This window comes from Oenanthe melanoleuca, chromosome 7 (genome assembly GCF_029582105.1).
Source record: "Oenanthe melanoleuca isolate GR-GAL-2019-014 chromosome 7, OMel1.0, whole genome shotgun sequence".
Taxonomy (NCBI): Eukaryota; Metazoa; Chordata; class Aves; order Passeriformes; family Muscicapidae; genus Oenanthe; species Oenanthe melanoleuca.
The window spans coordinates 19,639,679-19,665,397 of record NC_079341.1 but is presented as its reverse complement, the minus strand read 5'-3'; the positions used below and the strand labels follow the sequence as shown (position 1 = coordinate 19,665,397).

Below are 25,719 nucleotides of genomic sequence, written 5' to 3'. Positions count from 1 at the left end.
CAGCTTAGAAAAACAAGAATTCAAAATAATGTTAATCTATTTAGAAGTACAAAGATTTCAGATGTCACAGGTGCTATGAATAAAAAATCAGATATTCATGACAACTTCTTTCTTTTACAGAAGCAGAAAATCTTTTTTGGAGAGAAAAACAAGACAGAAGAGGCATATTTTTTTTTTCTCTTTGAGAAACATTCATTTTGATAATAGTTACCTACAAGACGTAAGTAGAAATTCACTCTGCAATTTTTCTTCCCTATGCTTGAAATTAAAAAAGCACAGCAGAAAAAGAAACTAAATCAAAAGCAAGCAATCTAAAAGAAGAACCACTGAAAACATATGTAGATCATCAGAGAGGCAACAGAAAGAATTCTGGCAGCTGTCAACGCTATGCACAAAAAAAAAATCTTAAGAGTAGTTGGTTTCTCTTAAGAGTTAGTAAACTATCAAACTGTAACAGTAATAGTCATGAAATTTTTGTATACAGATATGTATTTTGCACACAGAGCTGCTACAAAGTTGACAGAATAAGGACAGGGAGTGGAAACATATTTCCAAGCACAGTCCCACAGCCACCTGTGGGAAGTCAAAGTCACAGCCAGTTCAGTTCTCTTTGCACACCTGCTTAGTATTCTCTCTCTTTTTAAACCTGAGTAATTTTATTAACCTATCAGAAGACTTCAACCTGAATTTCAAAGATAAAAGTTTAATTTGACAGTTGTCATTTGGCCTTAACTTTAATAATTTTAGACGAAGAATGCAACAACAGTCATGCTGAGTCTGACAAATGGTCTGCTTGGCCTAATATCATTTCTCCTGCAGTGGCCATAAACAGACACCTAGGTGACAGAAACCACTGTCTTGTTAAAATACCTCCACAAAAGTAACAGGAATATTTCTCTCCATTTTTTCTGGTAGCTGAAAAACAGGTCAGACCCTCCAATGGACACCAGCATTGTCTTAGCTCACTTCTGTGAGGAAACCAGTTGTTCTTGTTCCTGCCTTTACCAGAAAGAGCACTACATTCTTAAATGAAAATCCAGGAGAAATGGAAGGACTGCAAGCAGAAATTATCACAAAAAGTACATGTGAACCTTTACGCAGAAGCAGAAGTAAAATCAGTGAAGATAGGAACTTCAACTTCTGGAACACTGAGGCTAACACTTAGCTGGTTTAACTGATCAAGCCTGTCAGTAACGTTAAATATCACTGGCCACAAAAGCAGTTGACCTTTGTGTTTTAAATCAGGTTTTCCATTTTCAAGTCCAAAGATTACCACAATGACTGCAATTTAGGTCTGCAACATGACTAATTTAAACTATCTTTTTAAAATTGTGACTTTTAGTCCTTTTGTTCTGAAAGACAGTATTACCAATTGAGTTTTTCCGCCTCTGCAGAGACAGTCAATGCTTCTACCTTGACCAAGAAGATGAAACTAGAACAGTTTTATCCCACTGCATTAGCAACATTCAGATGCACACTGACCAGAATTGCTTCAGATGAGTATTGCTATTGAAGGAGAAGAACTAAAAGCACTAAAAGTAGTCCAGAAAGACACCATAGCTTACAGAGAGACACCATGGTGTACATGCAAAATAGGGCAAGATTGAATCAGGACGGTTTCCCAGACACATACATGTTTTTCACTGGAGAAGTGAGGAGAAGGTTCCTCCTTAAGGTGCTAGCCACAACATGTCTTACAAAGTTCTCTGGCAGTTGCAGAAACAGCTGTGGCAGGTTAGCTTCAGAAAAGCTAATACAACTACAAGAAACATCAACTTCCAGGCATATTCTTCACGCAAATCTAAAATCAGAATAACCGGCAAAAGTTTAAGTTCTTACACCTCCAATATCTCCCTTAAAACTGTTTAAAAAGGGATCATGCAGACAGAGAGTGTGAAGGAGGAAGTACTCTTAATACCACAGATGTGCCTTGTCAGAACTCTTTCCAGTCTCGAGAAGAGAGAAGGAGACAGGTAAGCTTTCAAAGAGTGAAACTGATCTTCCACACCAGTAATCTTCACGAACTGGAAACTCTGTGTTTGAACAGTACTGCCAGGTCTTTCTGCCCACTCAGCTCTTCCCCTGGCTTACAGTTTAAGTTCTTTATGGAAATATATTAACATCAGCCATACACAGATAAACACACGTGCATATAACATATATCCAGGTACACAGCATTTGCTCCTTCCCCACCAATTTAGGTTTTTTCCATTACCCTGGCAAAATTAGAACTTCAGAAAAGCTGTTCAGTGGCTGTTAAAACTCTGTGTTCTATAACAATGATGACAGGAATTGGAGGTGGGGAGGAAGGAGAAAAAAGAAATTAACTTCTCATTTAAGGACATAAAGTACTGCTTGCCCCTGGTTCCACTTAAACTAAAAATCTGCAGAGCCACACACAGACTCTGTGAAAGAACAACCATGTCTTAAGTCACAGATTCCAAAACCTCATTTTCTACAATCATTGATGACCTACAGAGAAAATTTCACCAAATTACAGAAATATGGAACACCTCTATTAGACAAATAATTTAATAGGTAACCAAGCTTCTCCTCAAGCTTTCATTTAACCAATTTAGAAACTGTCAAATAATAATTTATAAATCTTACCTGCTTTTTTCTTGAAGTTGCCTTGGGCAACAGACTGGCTGACAAAACTGATGCAAACGGCGAGCAACACAGCTCGGGAAAAGGATTTGGAATCGATGGGTTCTCCAAAATACTGTCACCTTTCTTTTTTCTCCTATTTCAACAGAATACATAATACCAAGCAATAATTGTAACAGCTGCTCTTAAAATTGCAATAGCCAACCACAATACTTGAACTACTAAGGCACTAATACCATGTTGCTTCCTGGTTGCAGCAATTAGCTTTTTTTATTTGCAGTTATTTTATTTAATCAGGAGGCTGAATATATTAACATACAGTGCCTAACACTACTTGAAAGCAATCCAAGTATTCAGCTCTGAATATAAAGTTGTTTGAACATGCGTAAATCTTTGCAGAGTAAGAGCAGAGATATATTTATATTGGCTTCTAAGGACATTAGTAAATATTTTGTTGTCCCTGTGTTTATGCCATTCCCTATGTACACATATTACAACAGCAGATGCATGAAACTTCTCAGCAAAACTTCCCAAGTATATCACAACGGAATTTTAAGCAAATGGAAACTTCTTTTAAGCAGAATCGAATCAAAGTGACTGACAAGAGAAAATAGGGCAAAGCAATCCATTTATTTCTGTTTTCAGTTAGTTTTGTATTGGCATCTCTGCAGCTCTATCATAAAATAAATGTCTCAGTTGTTGCTGTCTGGTGAAACAGGATTGTGTCAGAAGTATCCCCACGCAGCATTCGCAGAAGTAGAGAAGGTAATCACTACTGTACTTGCCGTAGAGCTCAGTTATGCACTGGTTTAAAGTATCACATTAATAATGCGGTTGTTTAGACTGCTGTGTACATTACAGTGCATGGTTTTCTCACATAAAATATTGAAGAGCACTTTGTCTGCTTGATTTCATCTGAAATCCAAAGCACCTGATGTATTTACATCTGCCAACATATGATAAGAGTTTTCTACATGTGTGAGTTGATGCCTCCAAGCTTACAATTTACTTTATCACCTTCTTTATTATCATTTCAGATTTCATGTAGTAATTAGTACAAAGTGGGGGAAACCATCAGGATAAGGTAACCATGCAGAATGAAGATTACCTACTGAAAATCCTCACCAAAAGGATTCATTTAAAGTGATATTTTGCTTTAGGAGGAGCAAAAACCCCTGTAATGCAGTATTTTAATAATCTGTAAACTTCAGTCTAACAAAACTCATCAGACTCATCAGATGCTTCATGAAAAACTCAGCTCATAGCTTTCTTTACTAAGAATAGAGACCAATGCCTTTAAGAACAGCCTGAGAGGGAACAAACGGGGTGCACACCGCTGACACCGGCACCGCTCCTGGTGAAGCGGTTTTCTCTCACCAACACTCTGAGAAAGACACCGCAAGGATAAAGTAGCGACTGGCTCACCCTGACGAAGCAGGCTCGGCACTGCCGGCTCCTTTCACCTCAAACTGAGAAACCTCAAAAATAAAAAGGAGGGTGGGGGGTGGGACACACACGCATCCGCAGCGGCGGAAAGTGTCTGCAGGGCCGGGAAACAACTTTTGAGCTCCGGGGGAGCGCGGGCCGGGGCAGAGCCAGGCCGCCCCCCTGCCGCACTTCGCCCCCTCCCCAGGCCGCCGCGCCCCGGCCCCGCCGGCCCCGCGTCCCGCCCGCAGGGCGCTGCCCGCCCCCCGACGGCAGCGGCGGGGCGGCTCCGGCTCCGGCCTTACCTGTCGGGGGGCGAGGGCGGCGGGTCCCCCCCGGGGGGCCGAGGGGGCGGGCGGGGGCAGCCGCGGGGGCCGCCGCCAGCGGGCTCCGCCGCCCGCCCTGCGCCGGGCGCTCCGGGCAGCGGGGCGGCCATCGGCGGCGGCGACGTCCTGGCGGGGCGGCACGGCGGCGAGCGGCCCCGGCGCTGCCGGGCGGAGGCTGCTCTCGCTCCCGCTGCGGAGGAGGGGGAGGCGACGGGGAGCGGGGGGGAAGCGCCGCCCGGGCGGCACCGAGCGCCTTCCCCGGCACACGTGCGAGGGCGGCGGCGGGGGCGGGCGGCCGCCGGCTCCGCGCTGCGACGGGGAAGCGGCGCGGGGCGGGCGGGGGCCGAGCGGTGCCCTTGGGCCGCTCCGCCAGGCCGGGCGGCGGAGCGGGGCGGGCCCGGCAGGTGCGCGGGCCCGGGACCCGAGGCCGCGGCGTGACCCGGAGGGGCCGGGGGCGGTGGGGCCGCGCTGAGCGGGCCCGGCCCCGGGCACTGCCCGCCCCGCGGCTCCGCCTGAGGGGCACCGCGGGCAGCGCTGCCCCGGCATGGCCCGTGACCTCCTGGCCCGCGCCGGGCAGCGCTCCGGCCGCGCACCGCCGGACGGGCCCGACACGCGACTCGGCGCCTGGCAAATCATTAACTAAACTGACACATGCCTCTGTGCATCGGGAATGCACGGATATGCCTTGGAGAAACAGGGAATGACCGAGGCCGGGGGACAGAGCCGTTACCTTGCGCCAGAAAAGCGGCTCGTGAGGAGGCTGGGCCCAGCACCCTCGTCCAGCCACAGGCGGGATGTGGGAAGGTTTTCCCTCGTGCCCCGGGCTGCTCCAGCAGCTGCTCCTGCTCTGCTTCGTGTACACCGATCCCCCTGTGGCAATTCCATGGCCGTCCTTAGCAGCGTTCATCCGATTTCTAAGTAAAATAATACCCCTTGCTGTATGACCCACTCTGCACTGAGCAGAGTGGGTAATACTGTGTAAATCAGTCAATTTCATGGTCAAAAACTGAAAGCCCCTGGTGAAGACAGCCCCATGTAGAAACCTGACTGTCCTTGGGCATGGGCAGAGGCAGCAACTGAGATGTTAGACTGGTAAAAATAAAGAATGGTTTGAGGCAAGTGCTTTGCTGTTCTCCTGAATCTGCTGAAAAAATCATCACACACAAGCCAAGATTTCAATTCTGGGGATTTTTGTGTCACAAAAGCAATATTCACAGCTTTCATTTTGGCTGAGTCACAGATGATTTTGCAGGACATTCATTTACAATGAAAGGAAGGAGTGGATTCCTTGTCCCCTGAACAGCTCATTCTGTTACAGTAGAAGTCAAAGCCTGAGTTGATTAGCAGTGCTTATATACAAAGTCTGGCAAATATATCAGGAATTTTACAGCGTCAGATAATTGACTGGATTTGCTCATTGCTTGTGAACAGCTATCCTTTTACAAAACTGCAGAGACCACACCACTGGCGTTTTTTGCCTAATTGATTCTCAGGCATAACTATGGCATGTTAAAACCTCATTGTCTTCAGAGGAACAGAAGGCAGGACAACTGGTATATGTGCTCTAGGTAGAAAGCTGAGATTGGGAAGAGATAAAAACCTGCAAGTGGCAATTGTATGCTGGTATCATTATTTTAAAAGTTCAGCCACAAAAAGAAAATATGTTTTGACTTTTCACCTATTCTGTGCAATGTGTTACACAGCTGCAACCTGATATACGTGGGGTTTTTTTGTATCTTTGGCTTAGTCATGTCGTTGTTTTAAAATGCCAGGCAAATAGAAAACACGATTAGAATGAATATAGCAAATAAGTTAAATACTTTATTTTTTTAAATATCTTTGGTGGTATCTAATTAGTCATGACAGCAACAATGCCACGTCTAGAAAGAAATCAATAAATATGTAATGCTATTGTAATTTCACTTGCACATTGTAAGAAACAAATTGACTTTTTTTTAATATCTCATAGTCTGTCCTGATGCTTGCTGCTGTCAGTGCTTTCTCTGCAAACAGCATTGCATGAGGGAAATACAGTCAGGAGAATACTGAGGAATGGAAGTACCTATGTGATTGTTCCAATGTAGCATTGGAAATGTTGCATGCATGAGAATGTAAAACTGAAGGTTCTCCTACCTTACTGCCTCTCTTTGCCAACAACTGTAAGAATAAAAATGGTTTCCTCAGCTTGGCTAAAGATATCTGAGAGCAATTGACCTAGAATCTGCTCAAGTGTAACCTTTTTTAACTCCTTCTTTGAGCAAGTACAAACCCAGTAATCTCTGAACAGTTAATAGAGTTGATATTAAAAGACTGGCAGATTTCTACTAAGACCCAGCACCAAAACATTTGTTGAGCTGTTGTGACTTGGTTTCCTCTTCATTAATACACTTAAGCTGTCTAGTGTGGTTTTTGATAATTGCTATGCTTGTGCAGCACAGTTGTTCAAAGATTTACCATTTCCCTAAAACTAAATTTCTGTGCATTCTTCAATACCCAACACCCTCAGTAGGCTTTTCCCCCCTCTTTTAATTTTACCTTTCTTAGTCATAATCAGATCCAAGTGTTTATCAAGTAAAATGAAAATGTATATTGAGAAAAATTGCAACAGATTCAAGCTATTCAGTATGCACCCCACTTCCAGAAAATCAAGCTCTCCAGTTCTCTCAGATGCTATTTAGAATCACAACACTTGATTAATGTAACAAAATTATGCCTTTAATTAGAGTAAACTCACAATTATTACTGACAAAGTGGAGGTTTAAAAAATCCAAACTACCTCTGATTATCTTCAAAAACTGTACAGGATTTTTGTTTGATTTTTTTGTCACCCTTCCACACATCCCCCCTTGCTTTTGTCAAAATACTCACAATGTTTAATTGTTTTACCACAAAAAGAGAACCTATATCTCTAAGAGAACCTATATCATACCTTTGCACCATCTTTTGTTGTAGCTGCAGTAGTAGAGAAAGGAATTACTTCTATTCCAGTGCTAGATTGAAGCCACAGAAATAGCTACTTTTTCCACTGCAAGGCTACAAACAGGCATGTCTTGTCTCTCTATGCATTTTCTCCAAAAGCCCCCCAAATAAATTGCACCAGCAGTAATGCTGAGGATCACCCTAAGAAAAAAGTGAAAAAGGCATGCCCCAACTTATGTGTATTTATTATCTCAATGGACTTAAAATGTGTTGAACAAATGATCCTCATACTATGAGTTGTGCATTCTTGCTCCTTCTTGAGCATTTCAAAAGCCCATTTATGACTTTGAAAATGGGCTCAAGTACTTCATGAGAGCCAAGTTTATCCAGTGACACAAGTGGAGATACCACTAGCTAACTTCCTGGCAGTAGTACATAAATCTTTGAAAAGTATCTGTGGTTGAATGTTTTGTGAGGAGTCTTCCCTATAATTACAGCTTGCATTGAATGCTGAGTTTACAATTATTGTCAAAATGTGTATCTTTTATTGCAGGTAAGGTAAAGGTTCCAAGGGATTAAATTAAATTTCAAGGGATTAAATTAAAGCAGTACCACCAGTCTTAAGTCATTTCTCCAAGCTGCTTTTCAGCCTAATCTGAAACTCAGTGTACAACTACACAAACCACAGCACAGTACCACTGCAGTGTTTCCCCTGACTACATTATCTTTTTCTGCACTTACTATCAAGAAGCAGATTTGCACTTGTTTTCTGTTGTTGTTTGGTTTAGGATTTTTTTTATCAATTGAAAAGCATGAATACTTCAGCATACTTTTGTAAGAAACTTGAGTAGAGAGATGGATTTCATTGCCAGCTTTGACAACAGTGCTTGTTATTTCAATAGCAAGTTCTGAGATTCCCTATGATAGCTCTGTCAGAACTTCCCTCTGATGGAATTTTGCCTTGTAACACAAGACTGGAATGAAATCCTGTGCAGGTTTTTTTTCAGAATAAGAATGATACCCTTCAAATCTATCAAATTAATCAAATCAAGAGCTTGTGATTTCTGCAATGTTGTTGTAGCCAAGAGCAGATAATGAGGTTCAGCACAGGGCTGACTGAGTGGCATGTAGGGCTTGCGAGCTGCAGGTCAGACATGTGACATGCTGGCTTCTGCTCCCTCGCACTAGGGCTGCATGAAATCAGTCACACAGAACGTCTGTAATAAACGATGCATTAGGTGATGCAATCTGTGCTGGCCAACCTTGAACTGAGGCCTGAAGTTCTTTCCTAGAGAGAACTGTAATAGCCCAGGGTGTTACGTACGTGGGGGTTACAGTGGCTACGCCTGCATCTAATGGTAGTTGGAGGCTGTGCACTCCCTTCCAGAAATAACTGCAGCAGTATATTATGTGGTTCATTTGTCCATAACTACCCCTAGTACAATAACAGCTACTGCACTAGATGTAATCTTCTGGAAGGGAATTGACAAGTGGATGACTTTAAACACCACATAAATTATTAACCATTTAGATAAATTAAACAGGCAATGTTTCACAACAGCAGAGTACTGCTGATACTTTTTGCAGCCCTATTTCTGGAACTCCACCTTACACAAAAAACATAATTTCTGACCTCATATGCCTTCAGAATACTACATAAAAACATGTAATTATTATGGAAGGAAGGTTGCAGGTGACTGTGCTATCTGGTACTCCATGTGTTTACCCAGCACATAGAAGTTTAGTTTAGTTTCCATAATGTGAGTTGTTGGGAAATCAAATTTGAGATCCTTTAACACTAGTCATTTTGTAGAGTGGGAAACTGATGCGATACACTGTGTCTTTTTCCTAATTACTTAAGATCAGACAAAGTATCGCAGCATGGATGGAGAAGGATACAAAGAGGCTCTTTCACACTCCGTTTATTTCAGGGCGATCCGTGGCCGGAAAGAGGGCGAGCCTCTCCCCGAACCAGGTATTCAGGAGAAGGGAATGGGAGTGGCTTTTGGCTGGCTGCCAATGGGATGAGGACACAGAGGGACTAGGATCAGCACACCGACCCCCGGTGGGTACAAGGACACAGGGGAAGGTCACAGGACAGGAAAGGAAGACATGAACTGGGGTTTGCAGGAAGGCGGTTACAGGGTATCCTGATTTCAGTTCTTATACCTCACATACCGAATTACAACAGGAAACAAAATACAAGCATTTTAAAAAAACCAAAACAAAATAAAAAAAAAACACTCCCCCAAACAAACCTAAACCAACCAAAAATAAAAATAAAAACAAGAAATGTAGAGCTAAAATGACTTTTCACAATCAGCCACACCACTCATATATCTCAGCCATTTCTGTGCTGCTGCCAAGGACACTGAAACAGTAGAACCAGACAAAGCACAGTAAGAGTCTTCAGACACATGCAAAAAGGAAAGCAAATGTAAACTTCTTTTGGAGTTAAAGAAACAACATACCCTGTCAGATTCAAGGCATGAAGCACTCCACTTTTGTTATCAGAGTACAAGGTTGATGTATGCAATTGAAAGACAAAATTAATTCTGGTTTTGGAAGAATTAATGTGAAGAAGTTTATTTGCCCGAATGCAGACATTTCATACCTCTTTAGATGCCTATTCTACCATGCCCTAAGATGGCACAGATTTCCTGTTCAGCCTGTGTCACACAGGTCTGTGATGTGGGGATGTTTCAGATATCACTGGGTATTAAATAAACCAGTCACTTATATTTAGGTTCCTAAACTTCACTCATTTCTTTTCTCCTTCTGTAATATGCAGCTTGCAAAAAACTAGCCATGGCTTTAAGAAACAAAGTCTAGGAACATCAGGCAAACTGCAGTGTGAAACTGGAATTTTAAAGCTTTCATCAGATCTAAGGAGATTTTCTCTAATTCTGGGAACAGTAAGAAATCTGAAATGTGTTCATATGCATAGCTGCAGACATGTGAGAGGAGGAATTTTTCTCTTCCAAAATCTCTGGAATAATCTAGCCCAGACTTGCACCCCCAAATTTGCACCAGCTCTGGCTGAGCAAAGCAATTTCCAAATCAATCTACCTGTGCATGTGCAATTTAGAATGCCTTGAAAATGGGCTCTGAAATGGAAAGTGCCGCTGAACCCTAATGATGGAGTCATTATGTTTCTGCCAAATGACAGAAACCAAACAAATGCTCGTCAGTCCAGCTGGAATTCCAGAGGTAGTGCCACTGTATGATAACATACCTGCCACCATTTTAATACATCACCTGGTAGGACATTTAGCACTCTTTGGAATGAATTAATCACACAGAGAAGGGCATTTGCTCTGTCTCAAGAGTTATTGCAAGAAATCTGTATTCGGGAAATGAGATATTCAACAAACCTTTGAAAAACCAACCTGCCATTCATATTTTAAAAGCATTGTGCTGACTACTTGGAAGTTACTATATTAAAAGGTTATTAATGCAAATCTCTGTAATTCAGGAGCCCTATCTAACAATGCCAATCTCAGCACTTATTACGGACCTAATTATCACAACATCACTGCACCTAACATTTTAATGTATTTATTCCCTTCATACGGATGAGTAGATGTTTGCATCTTTATGTGCCTGAACATGTTTAAAAATTAACCCTAAGAGGGGATTCACAGTATGTGATTTCAGACAACTATACCATGTTAACTTGGCCATCACAAAGGAGAGAAACAGAAGACTCCAGATGTCAGCTAAAAAACACAGGGGGTTTTGCACTGACAACTGTCCCAGAACAGCTTTTTGTTTCATCTGAATATATAGGAAACCTTAGGAGAATTGTCTTCTGACTTAAACATCTCTGTTTGCTGTTGAAAATTAGACAAGTGATTTTTCTCAAAATCTAATGGAATTTATGGCTCACTAAGAAATGCAAACTCCAAGTCCAAAATTAGTACTCTAAGAATTAGGCTGTCCTTCTTTGTGGAGATGAACCTAATGAAGGTTTATTGTTTCTAAAAATAAAAAAATTAAAATGCATAATACTTTGCCACTTCAAACAATAAATCAGCTTTAAATCTGGTCCAAAAGGCATTTTTTCTTTGAGCTGAAGAAAAAAGTACCTTTTCATTTGATTTCATGTTTATTGAAGCTGTGCTCTGGAGTTGTTTAGTACCTACTAGAATTTTTTTAATGTTTTTTGTTTTTTTTTTTCTAATAGTCATAATTTTACCATGACAAATAGAACAATTGCATAACACTAAATGTAGTTTGCTTTTGTGTTTTTATAAAGGACATACTGCACAATATATGAATAACAATAGAGAAGATAATTCCAGGCAATTATGTTACACATAGTGACCTTATAAATTCTGTTTAATAGTCAAAAATTCTTACAAAATTTCCCTTTGGGTAGGAGGACAGGGGGAGAATAAGAAAAATGCTGGGTACTGAACAAGTTCATAAATAGTTTGCACTGACTTCAAAGAAATCTAACATTTGGTATATCTGAAGTATTTGGGAAGAAGGAGTACAAACTGGGATCATGTTTAAAATTAAGAAAATTATTATAGCCATTTAGCCCTTTCAAATTCAACCTTCACTGTTCTCCTCCACTCCCAGAAACTTATCCCAACCCATCATACTTGTCTCAGCATTAAAATATGAGAAAACAGAATTTTTTTTTCTTCTTTTTTTACACTACTTGAACTTACTTTATAAGACAGTGAAGTTTTCAGACTTCAAATCCACTTGAGCTTTCATCCTATCCATCAAGAAGAGCTGCTGGATTAGACTAAAACATCCCCTTTCTATAATCTCCAGGTCTTTATGCATCCAGACTAGACATAAACTTGGTATACTTTCTTATGACTGGATTTCTGTGCTACTGGATCACTCAAGGTGACATATCCATCCCACAGACAGACTAAGCACACAGGCACAGTTCTGTCAAATTTGCCACAGCACACGACAAAGAATCTGTAGCAGCTTTATGGTTTTTGTGTTCTCATTATGGGCTGTGGGAGGACAGACAGTAACTGATCTGGCAAAAAGCCTACTGGTAAAAGTTCAAACCATTGAAAGTCTCTTAAAGAACTGGAACTAAGTGAGTTTGAGAACTCGTCTTCCTGTGGCAGCTCTTCAAGGCCTCAAGCCCATTCTAGCATTTTATCAAGCCCTGGCCACAGAGCCAATATCACCTATTCATCCTATTAAAGCCAAGATGGATTGCTGAGGGTGATACACAAACTTACTGACTGATACACTGGACTTTGTGCAAGTTGCTTAACCAAATGCCAATTAACATTCCCAGCCTGCATGGTTTTATCTGGAGAAGGTACTTTGCAGTGTAGCTGGAGGTAGCCCATTGAATATTGCATTTGATCCAAATGTAATTGCAGTTCAGCAATGAGTGAAGGGAGTTAATTCTTGCATGGGTTGAATTTTGCATAACTGCAATTCAGATTCAGGCAAAAGCTGTTTGAATTTCCATGGGGAGTAAGCAAGGTATATTTTAATATCTTTTATTATCACAGTTCCTTCAGAACATTTCTCCTTTTGTTTATTTGGAGAGAAAAATGTACCATAAAGTGATTTGTTAAAATATTAAAACCTCAGTTTGGCTGGCTCTCAAGCAAGAACGTAGGCTTCTATTATAACATATTGGGAGCTTTTAAACCAAAGCAATTCATAATAAATTTATTCAAACTGACACATTTCTGGTTATAATGTCTTCATTATTTCTTCAGAGTTATGAAACATGAATTATATCACTGTAACTACAACACGAGTCAAGGAAATCTAATTTTCTGTGAAGTCTGTTTGAACAGTCATCATGTAGCTCAAGGCATACATTCAATTATTTTCTTCTACTGTTCCTTGTATTAGTGTTATTCCAAAGGCTATAGTAATATTATAGCCTCATTGCATCTAATTCTAAAAAATATTCTTACTTAGCATGTTCTAAAAAAATTAAAAATAATTACATCATTAAAATCTATTAGGCATACATTGAAGAAAAATGCACTTCAGATTATTTTGTATATTTCAAACACTTTCTTTTTAAGCAGTACATGCATTTTATCATCACAGCCAGCAAGTTAGCATATATTTTATTCAATTCAAATTAAAACTGAATTAAATTAACATGGCATAGCATTCCTGGATCATGAGAACAATCACTAAAATGATCAACATAAACCAAAAAAGAACTTTTTAAAGCAAAATAAAAAGGTTTCATATAAGTATCTTTTCTCTTATATTTCATTTATTAGATTATTTTAATAAGAATGAAATTAAGAAAAATTTAAGAAAAAATTTTAAAAAACACAATCAAAAAAACCCCCGTCTCATAGCCTCTTTTACAGTTTCTTAGCATGGAAAGATTTTTTTTCTCTCTTTGCTGTCAGAAATGAAAGCCCAAGCTGCAATTATTAAAGGTCTGAATTTGCATTTTTCAGTAATCCACCAAAATGAGAGCAGGTATTGTTATCATCATTATCATTATAAAGTTGCCTATGGATATTCTAACAAAGCTGCTGGTCAGCTGTTTGTCAGATGCCTTGCCAGTTATCAGATAATCTTATAGTAGATTAAAAAGAACAGCAAATTAAAATTATAGCTTTGTGAACTCATGGCTGTTGAATCATCTATAAACTAAAGTAATTGAATACAGTGCCTAGTGCTAGAAGTTAACACAAAAAGCTGCTGAAGCTAAAAATAAATTAATGGATTTGTTTGTAAATAGCTGGTAGGATCTTGTCTCCTAACACAATCCTCTTTCCCTCTAGTCCTTTTTGTTAACACAGCTGGACTTGACAACCCCACAGGGCTAAAACTCCCCTAAGCCAAGATCTCCCCAGCTTACTGTATTTGGAACAGGGATTTGAGGATGAATATTAAAGTCAAAATGACCCTTGATAAGACCTTGCTGGCCTGAACTATCAGTGAGAAGGATTGAGAAAACAGAGTGCAAGATCCCTTCTGGAGTAGTAGAAGGCAGTGTCTTCTCTGCCACAATTTAGATTCAGACCAATTTAGTTGGCTCTGAGCAACTGAGCTGACTGAGAGAGACAAACTCAGCTTTATTCTATGAATGAATCTTTGCAGACCTGCTGTGGAACCTGTCCAAAACCAGCTCAAGCAGACACCTCCAGACACAGTGTGTCAGTGTGTTATCTGCTGAAAGGTATCAGGAAAAGTGGAAGCCAAGAAGTTTACTGTTCCTAGGGAGGTTTGAAGTACACATTTTATTTCCATTTCCTCTTACAAAGCACCTTTATTTGTATTATTTTTTGCTCCTATCAGATATTTGTCTCCTTAGTTTCCATGTGGAGCCAGTCTGGAAAGGTGCAGTCCAGCACAGCATCCTTTGGTAAGTCTGGGCTCTGTTTAAGTATTATTGCTGTAGTGGTTACTGTGGAAGACTTCAGTGGAGTTGCCACTGGCAGCTCTTTCCATCCTTCAGCCCAGGGCCAGCCAGCAGCCCGTGTTCAGTGTGCTACCGTGTGGAACAGGGGAGATGAAGTGAGGCAGTGTCCTCATACCTGTGTGATACTTTTGGAAGTGAGGCAAAACTATATTCCTCTGCACAGGCAATCAACACCATGTTTGCTTCCTGGTCCTGCACAAGGTGAGAGAACAGCTGAAAGACAGTGTCTGCTTTTGGTGTAGGTTCCCTCACCATCTCTTTGTCAACCTCTGGCAGATGATGGCATGGCCACTCCTCAATAGCTGTTGGCACACCTTGCTGCAAGGGATTCATGGATGTGCCAGAAGGGTCTCCCAAACACAGCAGGTGTTAGTCAGGTATTGTGGGGAACTCTTCAGAGTCTGTTGCACAGATTTGGGCAAGAGACTCTGACCTGAAAAGGTTTTCTGAACTCCTCAGCAGCAGTCAAATAGGGCATTCTACTAGAATACTAGGATTCCATTTTTCAGGGAGTAATAGTGAGAATATATCAAATTGCTGACCCTTTGCAAGTTAAATTAATTGTTGTGTAAAAAAATGAATTTTATGTTTACACTGCAATTTGTCCCTGAAATGGAGGCTCAATTAGAGTTTCAATGATTTACTAAAGCCATTTTAAACATAATGTCCAAACAATGCTACATAAATTAAACATGATGTAATTGAGTGTAACACTAAGTGGCTCATCACTGTTGATTCATGTGGAAATCACTGAAATTCTACTGATCATTATGCATTCATTCAGTATTAATGTAGATACCATATGTGCTTCCATAGGGATTCTAGTGTTACTCAGCATTCATTAAGTTTTAATGTACCATTAAAAAGGCATCAAAAGACTCATCTAAAAACACTGCCACAAAGGTAGTTCATTTAAAGACAGTTAAAGCAGCATGTTTCACTTAAACATTGCAATACAAAGTAAGGTAACAATGAATCAGCAAGAAACAGTTCAGGAAAAATAGTGTTTGATTGCAAGCCAGACTAGAGTGTTTGAACTAAATGCAATACATTTGCCCTGTTCCAGATTTCTGGACAGCTACTTGTATTTGTAGACAAAAGTACTTATCATGCAAGTACATGGCCTTCAAGCTGAAATTAATGAACAAGTATATATCATATCCTTAAGGTTTTAAGTTCAACTTTTGTTCACTGGCCAGAGAACTGAAAAGATCATCTGTGAATAAATAGAACTTCACGAGATTCTGTTCAGCTTGATATTTAGTGCTTTAGAAGTATGGCACACAAACTTCTTTCAAACTTTGATCTTGCACAGAATAGGTGTATCCTGTAGGTTACTCACTATAGCAAATAGCAGCAGGAGGCAGATTTAAAAAATAAATGTGTCTAAGAGGAAAAAAAATCCTCTTCCCAAGATATTGAGAGACATAAAGCATAGGCATGCTCAGACCTACATATTTGTTTTGGCAAACCTTTATGATATTTAATTGATACAATGGCAAAAGTGTACAAGGCTCAAATGCCTATGACATAACTCCTGATGTTATGTAAGGATATTAGTGGCACAGAGAGCATGAATGGGGATTGATGAGTTAATGTCTCTTTCAGGAAAAGCATTGGAGAGGATTAAATTACGCAAGTAGAAGTTCACAACAAACAAAAAATCATTTATCAGACAGTGTATCATTAAGTCAAAGAACTCCATGTCACACAGGAATGTGTCACTGTTCAAAATTTATGGGAGCTGAAAGAATAAATTGACAAGCTCTTGAACATGACTATTTAATTATATTAATTACATAGAAATCATCTTCATTTTGGCATTCTCAGAGCTAAAAATTGTTGAAGGTTTAGAATACTTTGGGGTAAGTATTACTTTGTGTATTTTATAATGTTTTTTCCCTAAGCATATACTTTTGATCATTGTCAAAAGCCAGGTAACTGGCTAAATAAACCTTCAGTTTGACCCAGCATAACTATTCTTCCTTTATGCTCTAAAGCTAGCTAGAGCAGCCTATTGCTTGAAGATACAATGATTAATCATTTGCATTCATGTAGCAACATTTGTGTTGAAATATGATTATGTCATCCTAATCAGTTTGGTTTTTTTTAACTAAAGCAACTCCATTCCTTTAATCGCTCTCGACATGGTTTCAAAAGGTCTTGTTTCATTCTCACCCAAATTGCCTTCTGTGGTTAGACAAGCAATCTAAAGAGTCAGAATTCAATCTAAAATTCTGCTGCTTTTAACATCTTTATTTTTCATTTGGAGATTTTTATGGTTCATGCTTATGTTGTTTTTCCCAATGATGATCAGGCAACTTACATTTCACATCATCTCCAAGTTATGTTTTTAAAGTAATGTAATAATTTTACAAGATACACCTACTTCCTTTTCCTGACAATATGGTCTAGCAGACCCTTTCAGCCTTTTATCTTTAGCTGGCAGCAAAGACTATGTCTTTTATGTCTATTGAACTTCCAAGCACATGTTAGACTAACTGACAGCCTAAAATTTTAGTTCAGAAATTTTCTTTAAATGAACACAACAGCAGACAGAGTTTGAATAAAATGAAAAAAAATTAAAGTCACCATTTATAGGTAGAGCCTTGCAGCCCATGTTCCCCAGACCTCCCTCTCTCATGGTTCCTTTTCCTGAGGGGCCAAGCCCTAGGTGACCTTGATACATAGAGCTTGTGCCTGTGTCTCATAGCAGCTTCTGTTAAAGCTCCTAACACAGTAGAGCTCAGACAGAGGTTACATAGATGTGAAAGAGATGGTAAAACATGCTTAAAGAGCTGCCACCAGCAGCTTAACTGCCTGCAGACCATTCAAGAACCACCCTGGCTCTAGTGCTGCTTTTGAGAAGGGCAGCAGTATGCTAACCCTTGGCAGTGAGGCACCTACCTGTGCAGCTGCCTGGTGCCCAGCTTGCTCCCAGTCCTCTGCAATTTAAAAAGGAAGTTGCCTGCAATCCACCTCTTCAACCTCCTTGGTGCTTTGCTTCACTTAGGTGCTGAAGTTTAGAATTGGCATTCATAGCATAAGGATTTCCTTTCTGGTACATGCACTTTGAAACTGCAGGTGGCCAAATACACTTCAGTTAACAGAATGCAAGTGTTTAATTAGCTTTTAGCAATTAAAGCAATGGAATAGAGTCTGCTGATCAGACCAATCATGCTGTTTAACCAAAGGTGACCAAGTGCAGCTCCTTCTGCACTCCATCTCTCCATTTAGTTCAAGTACTTAATTTAGAAAGCTGGAATCAGCTTAACTATTCAAAATATTATTTTTATTATATTGTTGATAAATCAGAGCTATATAAAGCCTTAAGCAAATATGAATTAAATTCATTTTTTCTTGCTTTGCCACTTCAGATTAAGTGTGACTACAGCCTGTTAGACTGTAGTCTTACTTGCTCAGGATTGTATGGGGGGGAAAAAAAGGAAAAAGAGACATTAAACAAACAAGCTGACAGACACATACAGCTGAGGGGAAACTACAAAATTCTGAGTCCAGCTATAGTTTATTAAATATTTTTTAACTAGAAATATTTTAACCATTAATAAGTACTTTATGGTTAATGTACACCAGCACTAGCACACTGAGTACACTAGCACTTGCAAACAGTCACTGTTGGCCAGATTTTTTTTTACCAGATGTTACAGGTTCTGTGGTCTTAACTCTCCCTCTGCCCTGAGCCGATTGTATGCTTCAATTCCTTTACTCCTTTGGATATTCACCACCACAAACACAAGCCTAGTCTTTAATATTCCCATTCCTTAAACTATTCTGTCACTTGTGAAGGTTTTCTTGGGTGTCTGGTATTTTAGTGTGAGCTTGTTGCTCTGGCTGGGATGACATCAAATGTAACAGGCAAAGCAAAGTCTGCCCTGCTTAGTACTGAGAACAATTGGTAAAATAGATGAATAGGCTAAAGAAAATTTATTCCATCAGTTTAGAAGACTAGGAATTTCTGAATAATGCATTCTAGTATTGTCTTAACAATGACAGCTTACATGTCATGTGTGTTATTTTATTAACAGTGACCCAACTCTCAGTAAAAAGTGTACCAGTTGTTCTGAGAGCATTGAAATGACTAAGGGTAAACTTAAGAATAAGCTTTCTACCCTACCCCTAAAACTCCTGTTATAAGCATTGTTTGGTAATTCCCAGACACTCATGGAAACTAATGCTTTAGAAATCACCAAGCAGATTTGTTGAATCAGAAGACAGTTGTTCTTCACCCACAACAGCTGCTATCAACAAACAGCAACTAAAAATACACTCATTTTACAATCACAAACTGGTAACAAGCAAACATCACTGGCATTTGTGTATAATGACACTGCTATGTTATGGGCACAGGACTGTTATCAAAGTTTGGGAAGTTCACAGAGGAATTAGCAACTTACATTCCAATTAAACTCTTTGAGATTCTTTTTGGCACTAGAGTTCTATTTCAATTGTGAATGATACAGCCCTTGTTATTTCCAGGTCCATACATGCACAATCACTGTAAATAATATTAATGCTACTACTAAGTTGAAATTTCTTTAAATTATTAGTGTCCATTTTGGATACATTTATTTTTCCTTTTCCCAATGACAAGAGATTTTCTTCCATTACTATATCAGAAAATGTGGAATATGCTGTTCAAGAAAAGTATCCAGATTAAAAAAAAAAAACAACCAAAATTCCTTTTATCTCTACTTCATCCCTTCTCCTTCCTTCTCCTCTTTTTTTCTCTTAACTGTCTTGAATAATTTAGGAATAATTTAGTCAATTAACAGTTTTGGTGATTTTTTCATGGTGATGGAGGGACGTGAGAAGAGAAGTGCTCATCTCCTCTTTCCCTTAAACACTAGATGTTGCACTGTAAACAAATGTGAGGTTTAATACAGCTAAAAATGAGAAAACTATTAATCTCTTCCAAATATGCTCCTTGAAGACATAAACCCACCAAAAAGTAAATTGCTTGTGTATATAAACAGGAACAGATGACAAAAAGCAATGCAACTTTATGTACAATATATTGCAATAGACTCTTGACAAAGAGTTGCTTAGCTCCCATACATGCAGTTCTTTCAAGGAAGACAGAACAAAATTAAATACTTAAGTTTTTAACAAGCATAGTTTCCCATGATTGCAAATTTCATGTCATTTTAACAAGGCCACCTTCCCTCTCACAAAGCTATCTAATCAGAAATTTTAAAGAAAAAAATCCATCTTAGCTGTGATTTTCAATTGGGTTGTATAAAATAATCCCCCATAGAAGGCAAGCTTTTCAATGGGAAGCTGTGAAACATTTCCATTGTTACAACTTTGCTTTGTCACCAGAATAGACTTCATAAGCAATCTAAGAAGTGATATTTCAGCTACACCATCAGCAGCCAAGCACTAACAGAACACCACAGCTCCAGAACCTCAGACCTTTCACAGCACCCACAAACACTTTTGGCCCATGACTGCAGCAGCTTCTGTCCAAACACCATTTTGACTTCAGCCTTGCAGTCAGTTAACACAGACAAATTAAGAAATGTTTCCTTCTGCAAAGAGCTCTATTTGTTTGGCTACCAACCCACCTGCTTAGTCAGTTACATTTAGTCTTTTGTCTTGCTGTAGTTGTCCAACACCTCAGAGGATGCAGTCTGGCCAAGCATTAACAGCTCTTTTTCCTTGTTTCTATTTAACAGAAGTACTGCAAACCTTTTGGCAAATTAAAACAAGATTCTAAGCAGCTCCAAATGAAAGTGTTTGCTTTGGCTAGTAACAGCTACCTGTAATAAACAAAGTTAAAAGTATTAGGTGCTGTCATGTGTGATACCATGCTTTTTGGTCCATTATCCACATAATTTTCATGTCTTCCTTGAAGATCACTGTGTTGTATGTTACAATCACAAGTAGCTGGAAAAACTAGGGGACTGATCACTGAATGCACATCCCAAAAATGGAGACAATGAGTGGTCTAACATCTTGCAGCTGCAAAGTATGAGAGCTCTTACCTTGGCCTTATAACCTTTAGTCACAAGAATATTTCCAAAAGTTATCTGGTGATGCTGTCCTAGAAAAACTGCTCCCTTCTCCAGGTACATCTGTAGTCTTAATTTTGTTCTTCTCTGGAATAAATTTTAAAATATATCTTAACCTTCTTACCTCGAAATCCCTGCAGTCTGAACTGTGCACTGTGCTATGTGGATACCTGCTGCTTCTTCAAAGAACTGGTGTCAGTAGGTCATGATGCACCTTCACTAGGGCCTGCTGTTGTGTCTGGACAATTACACTGACACTTCATTTATTTCAGTATCCTGATCTTCATTCCTGAACATTTTGACTGCCATGCAAAAGCAAGGGGATTATAAGAGGTATGGCATAACTAGTTGCCTCCTGTTGGAAGACATCTGTGACACATGTTGTCCAAACTGTAAGTATTCTTGGGCTCAAAAAATAGTCTATTTACCCTGCATGTAAGGTATCCACAACAAAAAATAAAATACTGTCTAGCTTGGGCTTTCAATTACTAGACATACTTGTTACTTGAGTAGAAATGTTTTCATGGTTGAATAATAAATAAAGACATCAAGTTAATCAACAAGAGTTTCTCTAGTAGACTTTAATAAAAGAGTGTAAGAAAAAAGCATCTGTAGAAATACCACAGCAAGATTTAAAAATGTCTTACATATACATGTTGGAAGAAGAGGGAAAGAGAAAGTTTTGCTAATCACAATTGCCAGCTAGTAACAAAAAGTCTCATTGAAGAGTTTCACAGTACTAGAGCATGTGTAGACACTTCAGTCAGTTATCAAGCAAGATCAGGTACAGAAAGAAGAAACCCTAATATTCTAGCAAGGTGGTTTTAATCTCTGTTACATAAGATATTTGCCTTCAGGAGTTCACATGAAAAGGCAGTTTAATATATGGAACTAAGATATACACATTAGTACTGTTTTACAGTCAAAACTAAAGAACAAAGTATGATTATTTGAATTTTCCCCAAAACAAGAAATAAGACTTTGTTGATTTGTTTGAAAAAGTGAAACAACATATATATTTGTATTAGCACAGATGGAGATTAAAATAATTTTATGAAATAAATTTGGTCACCTTGGCAGAGAATACCAACATTTCAAAAAAACCCTGTAACCCCCACACACCCAAAGTACAAGAGACTCTTTTCATAATGCAACCCTCCCTTCTCTGGCAGATACAGATCAGCATGTTGCATAGGAATGCCTAAAACACGGATTTCAAATATCTCAACGAGCACAGACTAGAATCCAGGGAGCAATTTAGAATTTTCAAGTCTGTCCCTCAAGTGAAATCTAGAATGTAAGCCCCAGTCAGAAACTAGAAAAGCCTTGTATCTTCTATCTCACTATTTTCAAGTGAAGGTTGAAAATTTCTTTTGCAGTCAGACCCTGAAACAGATCTTTTGAACTACTATGTGAGCTTCCCCCACCCTCAGAATGAACTCTTGACTGGAGGCAAGAACAAGGAGGAAATGGAAGTGGTAACACACATTGACAGGGAACTAAGATACAGGAGCGAAAACAGGAGAGAACAGAAATGAAAAAATGTTCATCAGCTCTCTTTATAAATTTTTATTTACTAAAACATTCCTTAAAAGGTTTCAGCATTAAGTTAACACTATAACTTGTAAGCAGTAATTGACTCTACTAGGAAAGTAATTAGACCTCTTTGAGATTATTGCACAAAAACCTGGCAGCAAACAATTTGAAAACGCACATATAGATCAGTTTCTGAAACTGAGTTACATAATGTTTCTAAAGTACAAAATATATATTGTTAAAGAATAGAAATTAAATAGAATTGCTTAATTTTAAATCAAGTCCAGCATGAAAATATTTTGATATGGCAAATACCCCAGGACTTGCTGCATGCATTCATAATGTAGCTATTTCATCATGAGTGTGATCATATTTCCACCCTCTCCCCAAAATGTATGATTTTGACAAGAAACTCAAAACAGACAAAATATAATGTGAAACATTTTCTTTTAATATATATTCCCATTTTGGTATTTAATGCTTAATCTATAAATAGATACTTTCTGACACAAGCATGATTTATGTGTTTTTGTGCTGTTTTAATATTAAAATATTTTATATTAATAAATCCAAAGCAGTTCATTTTTTAGTTCTACTTCAAGTGAAAAAAATATTCTATTTCATTAAGTATCAAACTGGAATTTGTTATTTATTAGTAAGTAACTATATGTTGATGACTACTTAAAGACATAATTAGTTCCCAAAAGGTATTGCTTATCTGAGTGCTAGGTAAATACTATATACAGATATTTAAAGAGCAGTGCTACTATTAAGAAAAGGTTTTGAGTAATACAGAAGTTTCCAATAATTTATGTCCCGATTTTTTGTGTGGTGCACTACCAGGAAAAATAATTACAGGAGGGTAAAAAAAAATAAATCAAAATACATATCCCAATTACTCTCTGCTAGAGGAACAAAAACATCTATTTTTTTAGACAGAAACAAAGTATTGCATTGAATTAAGATTTCTACTAATTACAATTTTAATTTAATAAAGTAATATGGAGGCAGCATGTGGTAATTTAAGTTCATACAATCTGAAAAAGTAATACACAATCAAAAATTAATTATTTGATCTAAAACTTTTAGGTTGCTCGCAATCTGTAATTTTGTATTGTTCAGTCTTGAAGGCTAAAATCAAGAATCTTCAATTCTCATTCTATCATAAGCAAAGCTCACCTACACCTCTTACACATCTTAAAACTTTTTAGCAGCATAGTCAGCTTTATAAAGAGAAAAAGGCAAAATATTACTATAATTTACATGTCTAATAATCTTTTCAAGGCATCAAAAACCCAGCTTGAAATTGTTATAACTGTTGACAAAAATATATTAACATACACTCGCATTTACACTTTCAAAAATTTGTAATTAGTATTGAGTTGGCCGATGAAGCAGTAGTAAAGTGCAAAATATTTGGTGTAATATTTAGGGATTAGTCTTAGATTCTGTGTAATACAAAGGACTAAGCCTGGCTCTTCCATTGACAGCTACGGTGTTTGATGGAGGACCAACCTGGAGGCAGGATGGAGAAAAAAAAAAAAAAAAAAAAAAAAAGAAAAATATTAAAGAAATGTTAAACTCAATTTCCAGATTTTTTATCTCTCCAATATGTTACACAATGTTACTTCATTTAGTGTTTTTCTCATTGCAATGGAAGACCTCCTATATGATTTCTTAACTAAGCATATATTCTACAGAAGTGGAAACAGAAGACATTGCTTAAAAACATATTTTATCCTGAATGAATTTTTAAAATTTCATGTAAAACTATTCAAAACACAATTTTTAGCCTGCCTTTCTCCACACCTGGTTGCAAAGTAGTACTTGAAAAACATCACTAAACCAGACATTTTTATTAAATATTGAATAGACCTGATTTCTTACTAAATCTTCTAACACTTCTTTATACCGCAGTAATATTTTTTTTTAGCACAGATAGCCAAAGCCTGATTTTCAGTGGACCTGCATAACCCAACAGCTCCAGCTGGAGTTAATGGGAGCTGCAGATGCTCCAGAGCCATGAGAACCACATACACAGCACAGAGTTTAGTAAACACAATGAAAACATTCTCAAGAGAAAAATTGTTAAAAAGAAACCTCACTTGACCCATTTTAGGTTAGTAATTACTGAGGGCCCTATTGAACAGGAAAGACCAGCAACACAAAAGGCCACTGATCTCAGCACTGCATACTCACAACATATTAAGTAAAACAGAGTGTGAAAAAAATTTAAGAACTTGGCAAGTGGTGCCAGGATTTTCTTTTTTAAATTACTTTCAGAGCTGTGAGAAGAGATACTATGGTAAGAGGTAAAAAGAGAAGCAAGCCCTTGACTTATGTCACTCATTATTGAAATGGATCAGATTATTACTCCTTTTCCTGACTGCAGCACAATACTGGAAGCTATGAGGTGTATGCATTCTGTAAGTCCTCTCAATTCTCAAAAACACTTCTGGGTGCAAATAACTTATTGATACAAAATGCTTAATTTCTCTGTCCTCCTACTGCCAGTTCTCCATGTTAAACATGAAATGAGACCATGTTTTTATTAAATTTGCTGTATGCCAAAAAAATCTCTTTCTGCTGTCAGACATACCTGTACCACAGCATATGCACTCTGAGAGTGAAAAGAACAGCATGTACAATTTTATGCTTGGCAAAACTTCAGTGAGTTCTTCACTGCATTTTGTTTGTGTTCCAGGGGTTTTTTTTAAGCCTGGTTCAGATTTCTGTGCTGCAGACTGCTCTTCTTTATGGTTACAGCTTCTTCATTATTATAATTTCTTCTTAAAAAGTACAGCCCTTTCATCACCCCAGTCTCAACATGTAATTTACTGACAAAGCACATCTCCCACCCACAGAAGAGAAAGGGAGAGGAAAACCAATTTCAGTCATTATCTCTCTCCCCTTCCCCATGCCATTTTTGTACCTAGACTGATAAAGACTATATGGGTCAAACTCTACACTAAAAATATTTCTATTAAAAAGAATGAATAAATAAATGTCATATTGTTCAGAATGAAATTATGCACTAGAAGAAAAAAAATCATAAAAATATATACAATTAAAATCCAAACAGGATTTCTGGTAGAACGGATTTTACCTCTAACAGATTCAGCGTTTTCTTAATCTTATCCTGTTATTAATATGATTACTGACATTCTACAATGTCAGCAATTCTACAGTGTATTATAAACCAGTTTTAATGACTAGTGATCAAACCCTACTTGAGCATGCTTGCAACTTTTCAGGAAACTCAGTCTTCCTAGTCACTGTAGAAAGGATGGGAGATTTACAAGCTTCAGAGAGGCTGTTGCACTACTACACTGAAACAAAAGCCTGTGAAATGGAATGTTCCACTATCTGGCCATTCACTGCGAGATTTTGACCCGAGGGAATCAAAGACTTCCACAAAACAAACAAAAATGTCCCTTGTATCCACCTACCACACAACGTTATTTTCTTTCAAGTAGAA

The 25,719-nt window shown here is 38.5% G+C and overlaps 2 protein-coding genes and 1 long non-coding RNA gene across 20 annotated transcripts in view; 1 reads left to right on the top strand and 2 right to left on the bottom strand.

Annotated features, from left to right (window-relative positions):
- Positions 1–4,785, bottom strand: part of GRB14 (growth factor receptor bound protein 14) — a 58,698-nt gene extending 53,913 nt beyond the window's left edge. For 7 of the 8 annotated variants that reach the window (XR_008840970.1, XR_008840971.1, XR_008840969.1 and 4 more), the window contains exons 1-2: positions 4,338–4,785; positions 2,611–2,743 (exon numbers count right to left, since the gene is read on the bottom strand). Coding sequence is in view for 5 of the 8 variants with exons in the window: in XM_056496643.1 (XP_056352618.1) it covers positions 2,611–2,743; positions 4,338–4,468 (264 nt within the window). In the remaining 3 variants the exon portion in view is untranslated. The remainder of the gene's footprint in view (positions 1–2,610; positions 2,744–4,337) is intronic. The other variant, XM_056496644.1, reaches the window with a different exon arrangement.
- An 11,485-nt stretch (positions 4,786–16,270) lies between these two features.
- LOC130255440 (uncharacterized) lies at positions 16,271–23,118 on the top strand. Its single transcript, XR_008840934.1, has 2 exons — positions 16,271–16,538; positions 20,978–23,118. It is a non-coding gene; the product is annotated as an uncharacterized LOC130255440 (long non-coding RNA).
- Positions 22,672–25,719, bottom strand: part of COBLL1 (cordon-bleu WH2 repeat protein like 1) — a 75,755-nt gene continuing 72,707 nt past the window's right edge. For all 11 annotated transcript variants that reach the window (XM_056496113.1, XM_056496114.1, XM_056496116.1 and 8 more), the window contains one exon: positions 22,672–23,756. In XM_056496113.1, coding sequence (XP_056352088.1) covers positions 23,670–23,756 — 87 coding nt within the window. In that variant the 3' untranslated portion in view covers positions 22,672–23,669. The remainder of the gene's footprint in view (positions 23,757–25,719) is intronic.